This window comes from Macrobrachium rosenbergii, chromosome 20, assembly GCF_040412425.1.
Source record: "Macrobrachium rosenbergii isolate ZJJX-2024 chromosome 20, ASM4041242v1, whole genome shotgun sequence".
NCBI classification, from domain to species: domain Eukaryota; kingdom Metazoa; phylum Arthropoda; class Malacostraca; order Decapoda; family Palaemonidae; genus Macrobrachium; species Macrobrachium rosenbergii.
This window is the reverse complement of record NC_089760.1, coordinates 47,569,063-47,588,399: the sequence shown is the minus strand read 5'-3', so window position 1 is coordinate 47,588,399 and position 19,337 is coordinate 47,569,063. Positions and strand designations below refer to the sequence as shown.

The window sequence follows — 19,337 nt, the reverse complement described above, 5'->3', positions numbered from 1 at the left end:
TTTCATTTTGCAACAAATTGGAAGTCTTTAGCACAATATTTCGATTTATGGTGAATTTTTGCAAACTTTTATTACGTTAACTCTGCCAACATCTCAGAAATTCTTTCATCACTTTGTCATAATGTTTGCAACTGCTTTATATTAGCCGTTAATAAAGTTTTATATATGAAAATGTGTGCAATTTCATGTAGAATACAACAATAGATAACTCATGGTTGTAGCTTTTATCAGTTTTGAAATATTTTCATATAAATCACGATAAGTGCCAAAATTTCAACCTTCGGTCAACTTTGACTCGACCAAAATGGTTGAAAAACACAATTGTAAGCTAAAACTCTTACATTCTAGTAATATTCAATCATTTCCCTTTATTTTGCAACAAATTGGAAGTCTCTAGCACAATATTTCGATTTATGGTGAATTTTTTAAAAAAACTTTTTCCTTACATCCGCGTGCCATAACTCGGCTGAAAATCTCAGAAATTCTTTCGTCACTTTGTCGTAATGTTTGCACCGTTTTATATTAGCCGTTACATAAAGTTTAAGATATGAAAATGTGCGCAATTTCATGTAGAATAAAACAAAAATGACTCATGGTTGTAGCTTTCATCAGTTTTGAAATATTTTCATATAAATCACGATGTGCCAAAATTTCACCCTTCAGTCAACTTTGACTCGACCGAAATGGTCGGAAAATCCAATTGTAAGCTAAAACTCTTACATTCTGGTAATATTCAATCATTTACCTTCATTTCGCAACAAACGGGAAGTCTCTAGCACAAATATTTCGATTTATGGTGAATTTTTTAAAAAAACTTTTTTTTACGTCCACGTGTTACGAATTCATGCATCATTTTGTGATAATACTTTCTCTGTGTTGCTTTGATCGTTTTACAATTTGTTATATACCAAAATCATCGCAATTTAGTGTACAATACAACGAAAAAACAATAACTTATTAGGTTTAACCGTTTTGCTCACAGCGCGATTTGTATACATATATGAAATTTTTTTTTGCGCTGTCATATATACCAATATTTATATATGATAATGATATTTTTTTCATTTCTCATGGTTGCATACTAAACTTCAGGCAATGAGAAAAAAAGGAGCCAAAAATAAACTCTTAATCTTAAAAACTAAGCGTGCTGTGATTTTTTTAAAAAACTTTCTTTCCGCGTCGGCGCTAACTTTCAAACCTCGTCAGCATAAGGCAGACACTTTTGTAAATAGAGGCTTGGCATTTAAGGGTTAAAAGACTTATTCTCTACTTTTGCAATTTTGAAGTGTCATCTTCAGAATCTGTCATTATTATTATTATTATTATTATTATTATTATTATTATTATTATTATTATTATTATTATAATATTGCTACTTTTCTTGTTATTTTTGGTAGTTTTACTTTTTATTATTACTGTGATTAATATCATTGTAGAGTTTTGCAACTTTCAATATTCATATTTAGCCTTCTGGACCTGTCTTTTGTAACCGCCTAAGGTCACCAGATGGAAATTAAACATCTGCAATCTGTATTTTTTATTGTTATCATTTTTAATCTTTTTTTTCTCCATATAATTGGTCATTACCATTTTTATGAATTCTATTTTTTTCTACTTTTTCAGCAACTGTGTGGATGCTGCCAATACAATAATTATTTTTATCATGTTACCTTTTGTATCTAGACTGTGTGTATTGTGTTTGAATATTCCATGTATACGGCCCTGAGCCAAAATAAAGAATATTTATTATTATTATTATCATTTGCTCAGTTGTTCCTCTTCTACCGAGAGTTTCAAATTTTAGCTGCCAATAGTAGAAACGTTAGCTATGTAATTACTTGGTAATTAAAGTCACTTATTTAAAAACATAAAGTTCCTCACTTATCCAGGATGGGGTAGACAGCGAGAAATCTCCCGTCACAACTACAGGTGCTAGTGTACAGCTGTCTCCCTACTGGATATAGACGACCCTCAAGCAGTTAGAAGTGAAGCCAAGACTTGACAGTCCAAAGGGAGGTGCTGATGAAAACAAATGGATGGAGCTATTGCTCTGACATTGAGCAGTTTCACCTACAAAAGGGGACAGTCCTTTGCATTGTCTCCATTGTGTACTTACAGGATTAAGGATTAATAATAAAGAAAGCCATGGCATCTAATACCTAGGAACCTAAAGATCCCTGACAGGTTCCTACACTGCTTCCTTAAAGGTTAAGATGGAATGTATAAATCCCTATAGCCCTAACAGGGAATCCAAGGAGCTCGTTTTCCTCAGGAATCAGTCTCTAAAATGGGGATAGAGAAAACTCCTGCAAGAGCTTTGGTCTTGACATCATCCTAGCATGAAAGGGTGCAATAAAAATGATAGTTCTGCACAAACAGGTAAACACCCTACTAATGATTATATCTTGTGTAACCCACTTACTCTTTTGGCCAAAGCCGAAGTCACAAGAAAGTATTCTATGAAAAAGCCTTGAGAGAAGCTTCTCTCTGGGGTATAAAGGCAGGCCACTAAGGAGTCTTAAGCCAATGACTAGGTTCATTAAAAGCAGCTTAGCAGAACCTTCAGCAATCCAGATGAAAAGTGCGAACAGTTCTGCCTAAGTCGGCATGGATTTATAGCCTTGATGGAGGAAACAGACAATCCTTTGGCATCTCTCAAGAAGTGCAACCCTTATACATTATTAATATTGTTAATATTGGTGAGAAGACAGGGACTGCTCCTGGACTTGCACCATAATCTATACAACTCCTGTGATACTGAACAAGAAATTAGTGGACTTTCCTCTTGTCATTAGGAAAGAGTTCCTAGATGACTTATAAAAGTCTCTGGGGCTCAGGAGCTAGAAGAAAGTTCCATGCGGTTAAACAAAGCATTTTGATAGTTCCGTAGCTTCCCTGTCCCCAACTGATGAAGCAGATTTGTCTATGTAGGTAATGCCTAGGAACTCTACTGAAATGTGGAAGGACTGGGAACCAATGTCTCCTCGCCCACCAAAGCGCAATTAGAAACATGGTGGAATTCTCGGTAGTCCTCAACACTAGAGTGCCCCCTTCAACAGTGGGCTCACTGAGCAGACTCGTTGCTGGCCGTGAGGACTTGCTGCTGGCCATGAGGACTCGCTGATACCTCGGGGAACTCGATGATGCCTTATGCAGCCTCAGTGACACCTCGTGCAGACTTAAGACATATGAGGAACTGTATAAGGGCTCGATGCCTTGCAGAACTGATGGACCAATGGGCAAAAGTGAATATCTGGCATACTTAGCCTAAGCTTGAAAAACAGTCCATAAAAACCACACAAGCCTGGGCACAGACATAACAGTGGCCTTGTCAAAAACAAAATTTGGATCATCTGTGATAAAAGGAGAGAATGCTTACTCCTGGCAGCCTAAGCACAGACTTAGGGCTACTAGCAACGGCAGCATGTGCAACGGCAACACTCACTACGGATCGCGATCAGTTATCTGGCTCAGACAAATCATTAGAATAACCGTGGGACTATGGGGTCAAACACAAGATCCAGACCTACTGAAGATACAGACCTACCATAACTGTCCTTATGTGACCATGATCTAACTCTGTCCATGGAGGACCAAAAGCAAAGGCAGAAGACAGAGGACACAGTCCATGAACATCATGGGATGTTAGTCCTCGTCTGGAAACCCCAGGACTACCAGGCCAGTCGGCAGGGGTGCCGAAGTGACAGGCAAGGCTGCACCCACGGAGTGGCCAAAGGAACGAGGGGCCACTGTACCTGCCAATGCACTGGACACATTCTATGCAAAAGACTCAAATTGTTACACAAAATTCAATTCTAGATTCAACCAAGTCAACACATAATTGAATTAAATCTAGCCTACTACCCTGAGCTGACATTTGGGAGTAGAAGGATCTATATTCACTATAATAAAAACTACTGTATAGACTTATCTCTATCTGCTTGAACAGGTATTAATTCTAAAGAAAACCTAGATTCAAGACTGTTCTGTTTAATCTCTTTCACGTCTATCCTTCTCCTTTAATTCAGCAATTTATCATCTTCCCTATCTCTTTCAAAGACCGATCCTTGCAGTGATCACTAAGGTTGTCTGAATCACAATTCAACTCTCGATGATCCATGCACAGTTCGTGCGTACATACATCAGTCAACCCAATCTGGTCTTGCAACCACTTACCTTACAAAATCTAACAGATTTCAATAGGGAAGCTTGAGAGGAAGAATCCATTTTACCAAATACAGACCAAAATCCAGACAATCCATTCGTTAACCAAGAAAACAAACATGATATTTTAATGATAAAATAAAGTTTGTTCATACTTACCTGGCAGATATATATATAGCTGTATTCTCTGATAGTCCGACAGAATTTCAAAACTTACGACACACGCAGTGGGAGATCAGGTGGTTAGTACCCATTCCCCGCCGCTAGGGAGGCGGGTATCAGGAACCATTCCCATTTTCTATTCAGATTTTCTAGTGCCACTGTCTCCTGAGGGGAGGTGGGCGGGCACTATGAATATATATATCTGCCAGGTAAGTATGAACAAACTTTATTTTATCATTACAATATCATTTTGTTCATGAGACTTACCTGTCAGATATATATATAGCTGAATACCACCATTGGAGGTGGGTACAGACAGAATAGGATTTAGGAAACACAATACATGTAGGTGAAAGATACCTTGGTTCCTTACCTGTTAGCATAGCTGACTTCGTGATTACTGTCACCCAAGTCCGCTTCTGCTTTACTAGAGTCTCCAGCAAGGGTGTGACCTGTATAGCTGGTGAGTTCTAGATGATCTGTCAACGGGGGCGTGACCACAATGTGACTAGACCACATTGACCATACAATGAGGGCAAACGAAGTAAAAAACCAACCACCTGACCAAGCCTAACTAAGTTAGGATATCGCAACTAAAGCTAACGAGTGGGAAGTCCGCCACAGGCGGTCGACCCAACAACCATAAAAACACTATCCAACCATTTTCTATAGGATAGGATGAGTGTCATTCCCTGCCCCCAGGAAAGTATCTGCGGAAACGTATGGTCCTAGCGAGAAGCAGTTCTCATATGTCGTCTTCACATCTCTCAGGTAGTGTGAAGCGAACACAGAGTTGCTACGCCAAAATGTGGCACCCAGAATGTTACTGAGTGACATATTCTTCTGAAAAGCCACTGAAGTTGCAACCGCCCTCACCTCGTGAGCATTGACTTTCAGAAGTTTAAAATCAGTGTCTTGACAGCATGAATGGGCTTCTTTAATCGTGTCCTCAGGAAGAAAGCCAGAGCATTCTTCGACACATAGGTAAGTCCGGTCTCTTCACTGAACACCATAAATTATCTGAGGGGCCTCGACTTTCCTTCGTCTTGTCTAAGTAGACTTTGAGAGCCCTAACAGGGCAAAGGACTCTCTCTGGCTCTTGAACCAGAATCTCAGCCATACCCTTGATTTCGAAGCTCTTGGGCCAAGGGTTAGACAAACTCTCTTTTTCTGCTAAAAAAAAGGACTTAAAGAACAAACTCGTTATGTCCTTTAAAGCCTATATGTCTACTAAAGGCTTGAAGTTCGCTAACCCTCTTCGCAGTTGCTAGAGCGGTTAGAAAAATAGTCTTTCTGGTAATGTTCCTCAATGTCGCAGAACGAAGAGGTTCGAAAGGACTGGACATCAGGAACCGTAACACTACATCTAAATTCCAAGAAGGAGTCCTTTGCCGAGGCACCTTCGAGGTTTCGAATGATCTAAATAGATCGTGAAGGTCTTTGTTGTTAGACAGATCCAAGTTTCTGTGCCTAAAAACGGATGATAGCATACTCCTATATCCCTTGATAGTCAGGACCGCTAGTTTGACTTCACTCCTCAGAAACAAGAGGAAGTCTGCTATCTGACTCACAGAGGTTGTGGTAGAGGAAATGCCCTTCTTTCTACACCATCTCCTAAAGACGGTCCACTTCGATTGGTACAAATTACTGGAAGAGAATCTTCTGGCTCTGGCAATAGCTCTCGCCACTGGTCTAGAAAAACCTCTCACTCTGGCCAGCTTCTCGATAGTCTGAATGCAGTCAGACTCAGAGCGGGGAGGTTTTTGTGGTACCTCTCGAAGTGGGGTTGTCTGAGTAGATCGACTCTCATGGGCAGAGTTCTCGGAAAGTCCACTAGGAAGGACATGACCTCTGTGAACCATTCCCTCGAAGGCCAAAACGGGAGATCAACGTCATCCTCGTCCCTTCCGACGACGCAAACTTCCTGATGACTTCTCCGAGGATTTTGTACGGGGAAAGGCATACACGTCCATCCCGTCCAATCCCAGAGAAGAGCATCTACTGAGATCGCTCCTGGGTCGAGTACAGGGGAGCAGTAAAGAGGAAGTCTCTTCGTCTTGGAAGTTGCAAAGAGATCTACCAATGGACGTCCCCATAGCTTCCAGTCCCTGACACACCTCTTGGTGCAGGGTCCACTCGGTCGGCAGCAGTTGTCGTTGCCGACTTAGAAGATCCGCACGGACGTTCTCTACGCCTGCAACGAACCTCATGAGGATCGTAATATTCCGGGCCTGAGCCCACAGAAGGATGTCCTTTGCTAAGGCGAACAGGGACCGAGAGTGAGTTCCTCCCTGTTTCTTTAGGTAAGACAGGGCCGTGGTGTTGTCCGAGTTGATCTGGACAACTCGGTTCGTGACTCGTCCCTCGAAGAAAAGAAGGGCCAACTGAATCGCCCCCAATTCTTTGAGGTTTATGTGCAAGGACACCTGTTCCCCTCTCCAGGTGCCCGACACTTCGTCCCCCCCTAGTGTTGCTCCCCACCCCGAGGTGGACGCGTCGGAAAACAACACTAGGTCGGGGTTCTGAAGTTTGAGAGAAAGGCCTTCTGCCAACTTTCATGGATCGAGCCACCACCTTAGGTGATCTTTCACCTTTGGCGAGATCTTCAGAGAAACTTCCAGATTCTCCTTGTCCTGCCAGTTCTCTGCAAGGAAGAATTGAAGCGGTCTGAGATGCAGTCTCCCCAGGGAAACAAACTTCTCCAGCGATGAAATGGTCCCCAGCAGACTCATCCATTCCCTCACTGAGCATGTTTCTTTCCGCAGGAAGGCTGAAACTTTGTCTAAGCACTGTTGTTGTCTTTCTTGTGACGGAAAAGCTCGAAAAGCCACTGAATCCATCTGAATCCCCAGATAAACGATGGACTGAGTCGGGGTCAGATGGGGCTTTTCGAAATTCACCAGAAGTCCTAGGGACTTCGTCAAGTTCAAAGTCGTGTGAAGATCCTCCAGACACCTCGTCATTGACGAGGCTCAAATGAGCCAATCGTCCAAATAAAGAGAGACTCTTATTCCTGCAAGGTGAAGCCATCTCGCAACATTCCTCATTAAAACCGTGAAGACCATAGGAGCTGTGCTGAGCCCGAAGCAGAGAGCCCTGAACTGATATACCTGTCCCCGCAGGACAAATCTCAGGTACTTCCTCGATAGAGGATGTATAGGGACGTGAAAGTAGGCGTCCTGGAGATCGAGAGAAACCATCCAGTCGCCTGGTCTTAGGGCTCCCATAACCGACTGGGACGTCTCCATTATGAACTTTTCTTTCAGAACGAAATGGTTCAACCTGCTGACGTCCAGGACTGGTCTCCATCCCCCTGACTGCTTCGGTACCAGAAACAGCCTGTTGTAAAAGCCGGGGATTGTAAATCTGAGACCTGTTCCACAGCTCTCTTCTCGAGCATTTGCTCGAGCAGGTCGAAGAGAATCTGCTGCTTCTCCTGCTGATAGGATGGCGACAGATCCTTGGGCTTCGTGCATAACGGAGGTAAGACGAGGAATGGGATCTTGTATCCCTTTTCGATGACTTGGAGGGACCAGTTGTCCGTCCCTCTCTCTCTCTCCAGGCTCTTGCAAATGAAAGAAGCCTGGCTCCTACCGGTGTCTGAAGGTCCGCGGAGTCATTTCTTGCCCCTGGGCTTAGAAGGGGCTCTACCTCTGGAGGGACCTCTTCCTCGAAAGGACGATCTAGAAGAGGCTCCTCCACGAAAGGGCTTCTGAATCTTGGAAGCCTGCCCAAGGGAAGAAGTCGAAGGGACTGCTGGACGTCTAGAAGACTGGGCCAGGAGGTCCTGAGTAGCCTTCTCTTGCAAAGTGGCGGCCGTATCCTTGACTAAGGACTGGGGAAAAAGATGGCTAGAAATCGGAGCGAACAACAACTCTGCCTTCTGAGAAGGAGAGACCGACTTCACAGTGAAGTTGCAGTAAATGGCTCTCTTCTTTAAAAGCCCCGTACAGAAGTGGGCAGCCAGTTCTTCGGAGCCATCCCTAACCGCCTTGTCCATGCAAGATAGGACGCTGAACAAATCTCCCAGACTAATGGAGTCAGGGCTACGAGCCTGAAAGTCCAGGACTCCCAGGCACCAGTCCAGAAAGTTGAAAACTTCCAATGTCCTGAAGAGGCCTTTCAGATGGTGATTGGTCTCAGACAAAGTCCAGGACACCTTCGCTGATGAAAGGAGAGACCTTCTGGGGGCGTCCACAAGGCTGGCGAAGTCCCCTTGGGAAGAGGAAGGAACTCTCCAACCAACCTCCTCTCCTGTCTCGTACCAAATCCCTGCTTTTCCACTCAATCTTGACGGAGGCAGGGCGAAAGAAGTCTTGCACTGGGCCTTCCTGGAGTCCATCCACTCCTGAACCTTCTTAAAGGCCCTCTTCGTGAGAGAGAGACGTAGCCATTTTCACAAAACCAGAAGTCTTTTGTGATTTAGACGAGGTTAACTGCGAGGGGGGAGGGCGAGGAGCAGAAGGTTGAAACTTGTCCCCAAACAAGTCCTTCAGCAACCTAGTCAAGACTTGGTAGTCGGAAGAAGCTGAAGAAGTAGAGGACTGATCCTCAACTGCAGGTTCCGAAGCGCTAGACAGCTCTCCTTCTTCAACAGGAACAACCGAAGAGACTGGAGAAGACCCGGGAGGTCGAAGCCCTTGCAGACCAACACGCAAAAGGGACTTCTGCTTGGAAGAAGTCCGAGAGCGGTCACGAAAGTCTCGGACAGAAGAGTCTAGACGATCGTCCTGACGAGATTCCCGACGAGCGTCTTGACGATCGACCCGACGAGCGTCCTGATGAGAGCGAGCAGCGAGGGAGGCGTCTTGCCTAGCAGCAAGGGAGGCGTCTTGCCGAGCAGCAAGGGAGGCGTCTTGCCGAGCAGCAAGGGAGGCGTCTTGCCGAGCAGCAAGGGAGGCGTCTTGCCGAGCAGCAAGGGAGGCGTCTTGCCGAGCAGCATGAGGAGCGTCATGCTTAGCAGCATGAGAAGCATCCTGGCGAGAAGCCTGAGGAGCGTCATAACGAGGGGCGTCAAGCCTAGCAGCATGAAGAGCTTCAGAAAGAGGGAATTGGCGATCCCTGCCGAGACCAGTAAAGCGCTGAGCCAAAGGACTTCTAGAGGGCGGCGAAGCATGAGATGACGACGAACGCGGAGAAGGAGAAGGGGATGGTTTGGACCTCTTGATCGGCAGCCGGGAATCCTTCCAACGACGACACGTATCAGTCTCCTTCTGGGCCATTAACGAAGCCAATTGCCTCTGCATGTCTAGCAGAAGCTTACAAGTAGGAGAAGTCTCCTCCTCAGGAGAAGGGCTGATCCTGTGAGAAGACGAGGGGTGAGGGGACGCCTTCTTCCTTCTCACAGGGGAAGCAACAGCTTTCTTCCTGGAGCGAGCGGAGCGCTCAAAAGCGTCATCGTCCGATGACGTCCTGGTCCTCTTCTGCGGTGGGATGGCGTCAAAATTCTCGGAGAAGAGCGAAGAGCGTCACGAGAAAAGGGGCGTGGCGTCCCCTTCTTTGAAGCTTCTCTTCAAGGGCGAGAGTCCTCCGAAATTTCCACTCCCGGCGCCGGGAGGAGGAATCGGGGGACGAAAGCAATCATAAGGATTCGTGCCCGAGCACGATCCTTGGCAGCCTGGGGCGTCATCAGGACTTGCGAAGGGACGCCAGATCGGTGGGGGGTCCGCATAACCCTCTTGCGGCTTTCGACTTGCCCACTCCCTGAGTCCTGGGAGTCCGACAGAGGTCTAGGCCTAGAGGCATTATACGGCCAATCTGACGCCCCCTCCACAACACTAGGGGGACAGACACTATCACTGCACTTCACAGCACTTTGAAGAGCGAGCATTTTAGCTTCCAAGTTACGAATGGAAGACATAATAACCGCCAGGGCATCACCTTCATGCAGACACAACCCCCCAGGGCTCGGGGGCAACACCACAGGGTTAGGAAAAGCTACGTCTACGGGAGGGTTAGCAGGTGAAAAAACACTACCCTGACTCCTACCACTTCTGGAGGAAGACCTCCTGATCCTATCTCGCTCTAACTTTCTCACATAAGAATCATAAATCCTCCAACTAGCATCAGGCAAAGATTCACACTCCTTGCATCGGTCATTCAACAAACAAACATGCCCCCTGCACCCCGAGCATACAGTGTGAGGATCTACCGAAATTTTCGGTAGCCTCACCTTACAGTCTTGCACACGGCAAACTCTATAACTAGAAGAACTAGATTCAGACATCTTAATCCAAGGAAAAAACAAAGCCAAATCCAAAACAGTCCACAATTGCGTATGCCTAGCCACAAGTCCAAGTCAAAGAACCAAAAGTCAAACAAATACTTAAGTGACAACCAAGTTTTATCCGAAATCCAAGATGGAGGTACTGAAAACAGGTGTTGACAGTACCGGCGACAGAGAAAATCTGAATAGAAAATGGGAATGGTTCCTGATACCCGCCTCCCAGCGGCGGGAATGGGTACTAACCACCTGATCTCCCACTGCGTGTGTCGTAAGTTTTGAAATTCTGTCGGACTATCAGAGAATACAGCTATTTTTATATCTGACAGGTAAGTCTCATGAACAAACCAAATTTTAGAGCACTTGTCTAAATGGTTGGCCGTATTCGCCAACAGAGAAGAATGACAACAAAAACATTCGCTGTCTCACCCCCACCCTCCAAAGGGTGGGGATAACTATTGGGAGCGTTCGTTAATGATTATTTCAATTTCAAAACTTGTCAAACCTGCGCAAAGTTGCCGCAGCTAAAGCTAATCATAGACGGTAAGTTTCACATCAAAATATAAAATTCAGGTGAAATCATTTGACGTCTATAAGTTATTCTCTCACACAAGAAGGCTTCTTAGCCTTATTGTGGAGGACAGACTTTGAGCTTTCTTCCTACATTTCTGCTAAGCCAGAGATGGAAAGGTGAGGAGGAGGAGGGCAATGAGGAAGAGGATGAAGGCAAAACATGGTGATGCTTTTTCTACCTCCTACAACCACAGGTTTCTCTGTCCTTTTCCATGTCTTCTGAGAACAGAGTTGAGACATATACCCCAAATAGACTGGAATAGGACCTGCCACAGCAGGAGCAGCAAAATCATCCAGAAGTGCAGTACACCCAGTCTTGGAGGTGGAAACCTGAGCTCAAGTGATGAGGTCTGCTGAGACCATGGTAGCCAGGAAACTTTTGATTGAAGCCAAGTGTTCAAGATAGGCACAGAGTGAAGGTTCCCCTGGTATATAAATAGAATACCACAGTACCTTCAGCAGCTCCTTCATCTCCTGGGGATGTCTCAGATTAGATGCAACAGAAGTAGGCGAAATATCTATGGAGGTTTGTTGAAGACAATAACCTGCTACCAGCATTACAGTTTGGGTTTTCTGAAGGCCTTAGTATTTGATGAACTCCTGTCAGTACAGTATCTACCATCCTGCAAAGTGCTCTTGAAGAGGATGCACAGGCATGCACGGTCATTTAGATTTTGGAGCAGCCTTTGACAGTGTGAATCATGATACACTTATCTACAAGCTAAGATTATTGGAAATTGTTGGTTATTTTATTAATATTATAAATAAATTTTTAATTGACAGAACCCAAAGGCTATGTGTTAATGGTCAGTGTACTGTAGTAGCTTTACTTATGTCATGTCAGGGTTTCTCAAGGTAGAGTTTTTTATACTAGTGACATTTGACATGGGCTGGGGAACACTATGACTGCACACTAGAGCTTACTGTAACACTAGAGTTTGTACTTTATAAAATATCATAGAAGAGAAAATGGAAAAAAGTACATATATGGCTACCACAATTTATATGACTTAGGCTATGTTTTCCTCTTGTGGTGACATAAAATTATGAAAATTAAACTCTGTAAACACTGTCTAACAAACAGTAAGTAATATTACTGCACCTCACCTCACTTTCTTGTCCTGAGAGCACTGTAAGAGCCATCTACGTATGCAGGTTTGTAATTTAATGGCAGCTTCTTCTCTTCGTCTTTCAGCTGCTCTTTCCTCTCGAGCTTCCCTTGTGGCTTCTAAGAAAGCCCCTCTGTTTGATTCTTGTGTCCCAAACATTTCAACAATTGTACATATTACAGTGATGTTAATTCAGCAACATTAACCTGAAAAATCTGAAACAGATATGAAATAAACACCTGTTAGAACGTTTGCAAAAGAATCGTAAACACAAAAAATATGACACTGATTTAAACATGCAACAGAAAAGCAAAGCAATTTGACATAAATTTATGCCTCGATTCTCTAAATATCTAAAATATTGCAAACTCAAGATAATGGTAATTTTCATGACAAAATTAATTAATTGGATACTTACCTACTGTTAAAGTTAGCTTATATCTTCGCGCCATTGGGTGCAACCGGCATACGAAATAAAAAAAATATCGTTTGGCTAACCCACTTGGACTGTACCTTTAATTACCTGTTTTTCACCAGGTGGTGCTGAAATGTTGACGTTCTTGTCAGAACTCTTCATGACCACCCACTAAGATGTGGGGAGGCTGGGTGGGTTTCCACTTTAACAGTAGGTAAGTATCCAAATAATTAATTTTTTCACAAAAATTATCATTGTTTGGAATGAAGCTTACCTACCTACACAATGAATTAGGATGGTGGGTTAGTGAGGCCAGAGAGCCAATGTTCAGTCAAGGAACATATGGTAAAAGCTTTTTAATGAGGGGGGAAAAAAAGCTTCTCAACATTCCTGCCTATTGTGTGATCCTTACTGGAAGGTACTGTCGCCAGACATTGGAACCACAATAGGGTGTAAGGCCCTCATAGCGAGACTTGTCAGGGGATCCTTACAGGGAGAAGGACTCTATCTCGTAGAGTACTAGTGACTCCTGTGCCTGAGTCGAAAGCCCATAATTGACAGTCCAAAACTAAAGACAACTACTGCTTTTGTATATGAAGGTGCACTCCTATACACCAAGTGTACCTTCATGCTCCCAAAATCCAATAGTGGGATTTGCTAACAACTAATAAGATAGAAAGCAAGGTTACTATCATATTTGGTTCAAGAGAAAGCGTCCCTGCCGCAACATTAGGACTAAGTGCTTTGCACCTCATGCTAAATTTGAACATTTCACAAGTAATGTGAGTCAACAAAAGTTACATCTCCCCTGAGCTGCAAGACAACCTTCTCCAGAGAAAGGTTGTAAAGGAAATAAAGATGTGCTTACGGTACGGAAGCCATGAGGATTATTTAAAAAATGGTAAAAGCTCAGGAATCAACTGTGTGTGCACTGTCTTAAGCATTCTTGGACATAGGAGTGTTTGGTCTCCTAACACCACAGATAAATACTTAACTCCTCCTCTTAAAGGTTTATGTCAGTCCATGTAAACACTTAAGAGTTCTACTTGGACATAAAACAGCTACTTCTTCCTTGCCTACCAAAGCAATTAAATTAAGTATTGTCACAAATCTGGGAAGGGGTTTCACTCTAATCTTTTCTCTAAGCAATGAAAGAAAAGAGAGGTTGCTACTAGAACAAAGCCCACATACAAGAAAGGGCTTAAAGCTCACTAATATAAACCCTCGAGAGTTCTAACTAGACATAAGACAGCCACTTCAGCATTGCCTACCAAAGCGGTTGAATTAGGCACTGTCACAAATCAGAGAAGGGCTTTCACTTTTATATCTTTTCTTCTATGCGATGAAAGAAAAGAGAGAGGTTGCCACTAGAACAAAGCCCACATAAGAAAGGGCTTGAAGCTCACTAACATACTTTGCCGCAGCAAGAGCTAAAAGAAATGTGTCTTCAAAGTTCTTAAGTGATGCCTTATCAAAAGGCTCAAACTGAGATTATGTTAAAATCTGGAGGACTACATCTAAATTTCTTTGTAAACCAAGAGAGGAAAATTGAAATTTCCAGCACAAAAGATAGAAAACCTCTTCAAACTTTAAATTGTGAGCAATATTCCAGTCAGCATGATGCAGAACTGAATGCAATGTAAAGCAGTATCCTTTGATCACTGTGACAGGAAACTGTTTTACATACCTGATACTGGCAGGACTTGAATCAGGATCTAATGAATGGGTGCTGGACATCACTCTGGGCAAGTACCAAGATCAAGAAACTGACCACTGTTATTGATACACAAGTCGAGCAGTGGAGGGCCTTCTAGACTTAAGGACTGCTAGAAATGCCCTTAGCTGGTAACAATGACAATTCCCACGTGGTCAGATAAAGCATGTGGAGGTTTGATGGAATCTTCTCAAATAAGACTGTCTGAAAAGGTCTTTCCTGAGTAGAATAAGAGGAGGAACATCTACCACCAAGAAAGGAAGTTAGGGGAACCATTCCCTTTGGGGCCACCAACGAGCTATCAAAATCACCCTTGTGTTCTGTAAAGCTCATAACTTGTTGAGTATTTCCTCAGAACAGCAAACAAGGCAAAAGCTCAAAGGTCTAGATTCGACCATTCTGAAGGAAGGTATCAACTGCTCATGACTGAGGAGGGCAGTGAACTGGGAGAATATTGTAGTATTTTTGGCAGTCATAAACTGATTGGTGTTTGGGTCTCCCCAGAGGTTCCACAACTTCTGGCAAACCTGAGGAAGAGGAGACTATCTGACTGAAGACCTTGCCCTTTCAGTTGCGTCGGTCTTCAATAACAATGTTTTTCCCTAGGACAAAACAGGGTAAAGGAATGATGTTGCTGGGCTCTGTCCAAATGAGGGGGAAGTTTCTTTGCTAGCCTGGACAAATCTCTTGTCATCTTATGTAAGAATCGAGAGGTTGAATTTTTGGAAAAGACTGTGATTGTATTGTCTCTGACTAGATGTTCTGCTTGTATAAGACCATTCCAAACTGCCAAAAGCTGTAGGTTGTTTACCTTCCAACTCCCTGACATCAAATGTTTCTCAGAATGGCCCCCAATCTGCCTCTGAGATATCTGAGGAGAGTGTAAAGGTTCTTGAGGTCTACAGGCAAACCCATTAATTCCCAGAATTGGTAGAAAAAGATCTATCTATCTCTCTGTTGGAAAAACCCCCAAAAAGAGAGAGCTAATCTTTATCCCCAGAAAAACAATTGGTTGGATCGGAAAAGCATACATTAGTCAATATTGAACAAAATGCCCAGCTCTGAGGTTGGACATAAATCATAATTCTTCACCCTCAAGATCATCAGAAACAAATTGGTGAGAACAAACCAGTAGTCCAAAAATTGAGAACTACTATGATACCAAGCTGATGAATCCATCCTGCTAAAAACTCCAACACACAGGAAAATACTTTTCTTCGACTGTAGGCAAACCAGGATGTGGAAGTACGTATCCTACAAGTCAACAGAAAACATGCTTTGCCCTTCTGAAAGACAGCAGGACCACATTGAATGACTCACTGAAAAGGGAGTAATATGAATAGACTGGAAATGCCCATGGTTCAATGGCCTCGTTGCATAACAACTGTCCAATCTACCCCTCCCAACTCTGAACTTGTGTGTGTGAAGAGTGTGGGGAGAAGGATATAAGAAGTTGATAGGGGTAAAAATATAACAAAAGGTACAAACAAAGTATCCTTTCCTGAGAACCACCACTACCAAAGGTCCTTCCTGACGCTTTGCCAGACACAACTGAAACTCTCCATACAGCATTCTGAGGATCCACACAGCCTACTTGAACTGGGAGTTCAAAAACATCAGTTACGGCTGCACATGTAATTTCCTACTTAGAATGTGAGCCAGATTGCTACTGAAGCAGAATTCGAGAGAGGTTTGGGAAATTCTATATGGGACTTACATGCAAAAAAAGGCTGTAGGGGCAAGATCCTAGAGGGAATGTTTCAAAGGTAGTGCTAAGAATTTTCTAATCTCCTGATTTGAGACATCTTAGGTGATGGCCTTGAACACTTAGGGGTTAAGGAGACAATGATGGGACACTGTCAAAAACAGCTACTAATGACTGAGCAGGGCTACTTTATATGATCTTTACACAACTGTTTCCATTACTTATAACTAAGTTGTAAAAGTAATAAGACATTCCTCCCATTAGCCTCGGAAGTACAGGCAGTCCCTGGTTAACGGCGGGGGTTCCGTCCCTGGCTGAGCGCCACTAGCCAAAAATCACTGCTAACCAAAAATTGGCAATAATAGCGCCGAAAACCAACAGCACCGTTTACCGGATACTGGCACCGTTAACCGGAGATCAGCGCCATAATCCCCACTTGACGGTGCTGTTAACCAGAGATCAACCCCGAAATCCCCATAACAGCACCGTTAACGTGAGATTGGCGCCGAAAATCTGGTTAACGATATAGCTAGCCAATGCCGCCAGTAAGCGGGGACTGCCTGAAGGTCTGGAAAACCATAAGAAAACCTTACTTTTTAATCCTTTGGGTGTCTTGAAAATGATGTAACCTGCATTTTTATTTTTGAGTTTTTCAAAAAAAAAAAAAAAAAAAAAAAAAAAAAAAATTTTGACCATTTTCCTGTTTTGGAGCCACATTTCTTCCCTGGCCCAAAAGATTAAAATAAAATGGAGTACCAGGTCTAAGTCATAGGCTAAGCACTGGGACTAAATGATGAATGAATAATGACATCTTTAAAATATGCAAAAAGGCATATGCTTCCACACTAGAATACACTGCACACATCAAATACACATACCCAAGTTTCATCTGTATAATTAAAAAATCAATAAAACTGAGCAATGATCAAATTCTGAATAACTTAAGATTTTTAAAATTTGGATTTTTTTTATATTTGTTGCCCCGTGGGATTTTGTATTTTCATAAATCACTTCTTATACTTCATCAATTAATTTACATTTCCTCATGAATATTAAAATTGAGTCAATTGAAAATGTTGCAGACTGATAAAACTTCACCAATCGATCCATTTCCAAAAGCTGATAACCAATGTTGGTTGTATTTGGACATTCACATAACAAATGTTTGCTGGGTCATGTGGGCTGCTCATTAAGTGTCCATGTGTCAGACAAGTACTGTATGGCCTATTCGGAGACGTGTTAGAATTGCTTGCACATGTCTTTCTCTTTGGTATGATGAACTCCATTTTATAACTCCAGGTTTTATTTGCTTCAACTTATTGTTTTCAGGTTCTTCATTCCATTTATTTTGCCATTTGTTTACGATGCCTACTTTTATATGTATTATATAATCATTAACTGGGATATTTACGCTCGATCTTGTCATATGGGCTGCTTCTTCAGCTGCTTTATCAGCCTCTATATTTTTCCCATTACTATATAACTTATGGAGCAATAACTTTGTTTGTTGTACAATGTTGTTTTTTGGTTTGTTACTCTGAATGACTTCGATGTTGCTTCTAGAGTCGCTAAAAATAACAAAATTATTACATGAGCTTCCTTTAATTATTTTTATGGCTGATGCTATTGCGCATAACTCAGCTGTAAATACCAAGGCATTATCAGGGAAAGAGAATAGATAAATTTTGTCTTGGGATACTGCAGCATATCCCACCCCGTACTCTGATTTAGATCCATCTGTGTATATTGTGTAATGTGGATCTTTTCAGCTTATATGCTCTATTGTATGTTGTTAATGGTGTTCTGGGGTATATGAGTAAGTTTTTGATAAATATTTTAAGTGTGTGCAAATTCTTATTTTATTCAGTCCAAGGAGGAGGTAATTTTACTATTGAGGGCAACTGCACATTTATATTCAACGACTCTACCAGTCTTCTAGCTCTAAGAGGGGAAGGTGGTGAGCGATTGTTTATAAATATAAATACATCTCTTAATCAAAATAATTTTTTGGTTGGAGAATAACTTGTCTGAACTCTCAAGGCACTCGTTATTGTTACAAACTCTCTATGGAGAGACAGTGGTAGTCCATCACATTCATCTCATAAAGATGAGGTTGGTGATGATCTAAAGGCTCCTGAACATATTCTATGGCCTTCGTTATGAACCGGGTCTAACGTTTTCAGTGTTGCGTCTGATGCCGAGCCATATATTTTGCTTCCATAATCAATGATAGACAGCACTGTTGCCCTATACAATACAGTAAGGGTATGTCTATCGGCTCCCCAAGTAGTGTTTGATAGATTTTTCATTAGATTTAATGCTCTTTTACATTTTAATTTCATGTATGTTATGTGAGCTTTCCAATTTAGGTGAGTATCAAATCTAATCCCAAAAATTTTGCTGTTTGGCCCACTGGTATGGAATGATTTTTGATTTTTAAATCTATTTCTTTACCTTTCTTCCGATTTTTATCTTTACAAAACACAACTGCTTGAGTCTTGAGTATGGATAATTTAAAGCCTACAGATGAAGCCCATTCATCTATTTTTACTATAGTTTTATTAATGGTTCGCTCTGCATGTTTTATGTGAGATGCTGAATAGCATATTATAAAATCATCCATACAGAGGTTACTTTTTATTCCAATAGGTAAATTATTACTGATATCATTTATTGCTAGTGTAAACAGTGTGCCACTAGGGACGCTTACTTGTGGAACACCATTTTCAAGGCGAAATGTTCTTGACAATACATCATCAATTCTCACTTGAAAAGTGCGATTTATCAGAAAGTTTTGGAAAAACGTAGATAAATGTCCACAAGTGCTGTTTTTATCTAACAATTTTTCGAATGTGCCATGTTAGTCGAGCATTTATCATTTTCTCTTAGTAATTTGCATGGAAAACTTGTTAAAGAAACTGGTCTTTTAATTGTTTACATTACTGGGATCCTTTCCAGGTTTGGGGATAGGAATAATTATAGCTTTTCACCATTCATCAGGAAATAAAGGTTGGAACCCATAAGTGATTATAAAAATCTAATAAGTATGACTTTGCCAAAGGTGCTACGTGGCAGGTCATTACAAAACAAATACTGTCACCTCCAGGGCAGATTTATTGCTGTTCAAAAGAGCAAATTCCAACTCTTCCATATTTAAATTTTCTACTATAATATATATCTTCTATTGTTTCAAAATTTATTGTTATTAATTCTATAAAGGAAGTCCCCGGTTGTTGGCAGGCTCAGTTATTGGTGATCAGGTTTTTTTTCCA

General features: G+C 42.3%; 1 protein-coding gene across 2 annotated transcripts in view; it reads right to left on the bottom strand.

The window, feature by feature from the left end:
- Positions 1 to 19,337, bottom strand: part of LOC136849338 (ubiquitin-protein ligase E3B) — a 961,194-nt gene that overhangs the window by 899,990 nt on the left and 41,867 nt on the right. For both annotated transcript variants that reach the window (XM_067122700.1, XM_067122699.1), the window contains exon 2: positions 12,230 to 12,446. In XM_067122700.1, the coding sequence (XP_066978801.1) occupies positions 12,230 to 12,390 (161 nt within the window). In that variant the 5' untranslated portion in view covers positions 12,391 to 12,446. The remainder of the gene's footprint in view (positions 1 to 12,229; positions 12,447 to 19,337) is intronic.